The following is a 754-nucleotide window of genomic DNA, read 5'->3' as shown; positions in this document are numbered from 1 at the left end:
TAATAAAATAATATCGTTTTGATGTTAAATTTTGTTTCAAAACCCTCCCCCCCTCCAATTAATGTCCCAAAGGTGCGACGACCTCGCATGGTTCACTGGTCTTGACCAGATGTAGGAAGATTGAATCTGAATGTCGACGGAGCTTCGAGAGGAAAACTAGGGCCAGCGGGAGCAGGGGGCGTCTTGAGAGATTCAGATGGCAATGTAAAGATGGCATACTCGATGAGTCTGGGTCACGATACCAACAATATTGCAGAACTTTTGGGGTTGTTGCATGGTATTCGGTTGGTGAAGGAACAAGGAGCAGTGGACCTTGATGTAGAACTTGATTTTTGGTTGGTAGTATACTGGATATACGAAAAGAGATGTAATACTTGGTATCTTGAGGATTTTTTGGAGAAGGTGATGGAGGTTTTGCAGGGATTTAATGTTCATCTATCTCATATATTCAGGGAAGGAAATAAAGCTGCAGACTTTCTAGCTCGAATGAGGGCAGAAGGGAGGAACGGAAAGTGGTGGTTGGCACAGGAGGTCCCTCCTCTGCTTTGAGGAATTTTACGTCTTGATAAAAGTGGGTTTCCTTCTATCCAATTGTGTGGGTAGAGGAATATTTTTGTTGCAGGGTGTTTTTTTTTTTTGTTGGTTTTGGTTATTTTTTGTTTTAGGTGGGTTATTTGTAAGTTTTGTTCTTTAAATATTTTCTCGGTTTTCTTCTGCTAAAAGTGAGAGCTAATAAAAGTGAGAGGGAACTCAT

The 754-nt window shown here is 41.0% G+C and overlaps 1 protein-coding gene across 1 annotated transcript; it reads left to right on the top strand.

Moving 5' to 3' along the window:
- The first annotated feature begins 210 nt into the window (after positions 1–210).
- On the top strand, positions 211–549 carry LOC122290097. The gene has a single exon (XM_043097633.1). The coding sequence runs from the start codon at positions 211–213 to the stop codon at positions 547–549; it is 339 nt and encodes a 112-aa protein (XP_042953567.1).
- The last annotated feature ends 205 nt before the right edge of the window (positions 550–754 follow it).

The sequence above is a fragment of the Carya illinoinensis genome, chromosome 12 (assembly GCF_018687715.1).
Source record: "Carya illinoinensis cultivar Pawnee chromosome 12, C.illinoinensisPawnee_v1, whole genome shotgun sequence".
Taxonomy (NCBI): domain Eukaryota; kingdom Viridiplantae; phylum Streptophyta; class Magnoliopsida; order Fagales; family Juglandaceae; genus Carya; species Carya illinoinensis.
Note: the sequence above shows the minus strand (reverse complement) of the source record. Positions and strands in the feature narration are given on the sequence as shown.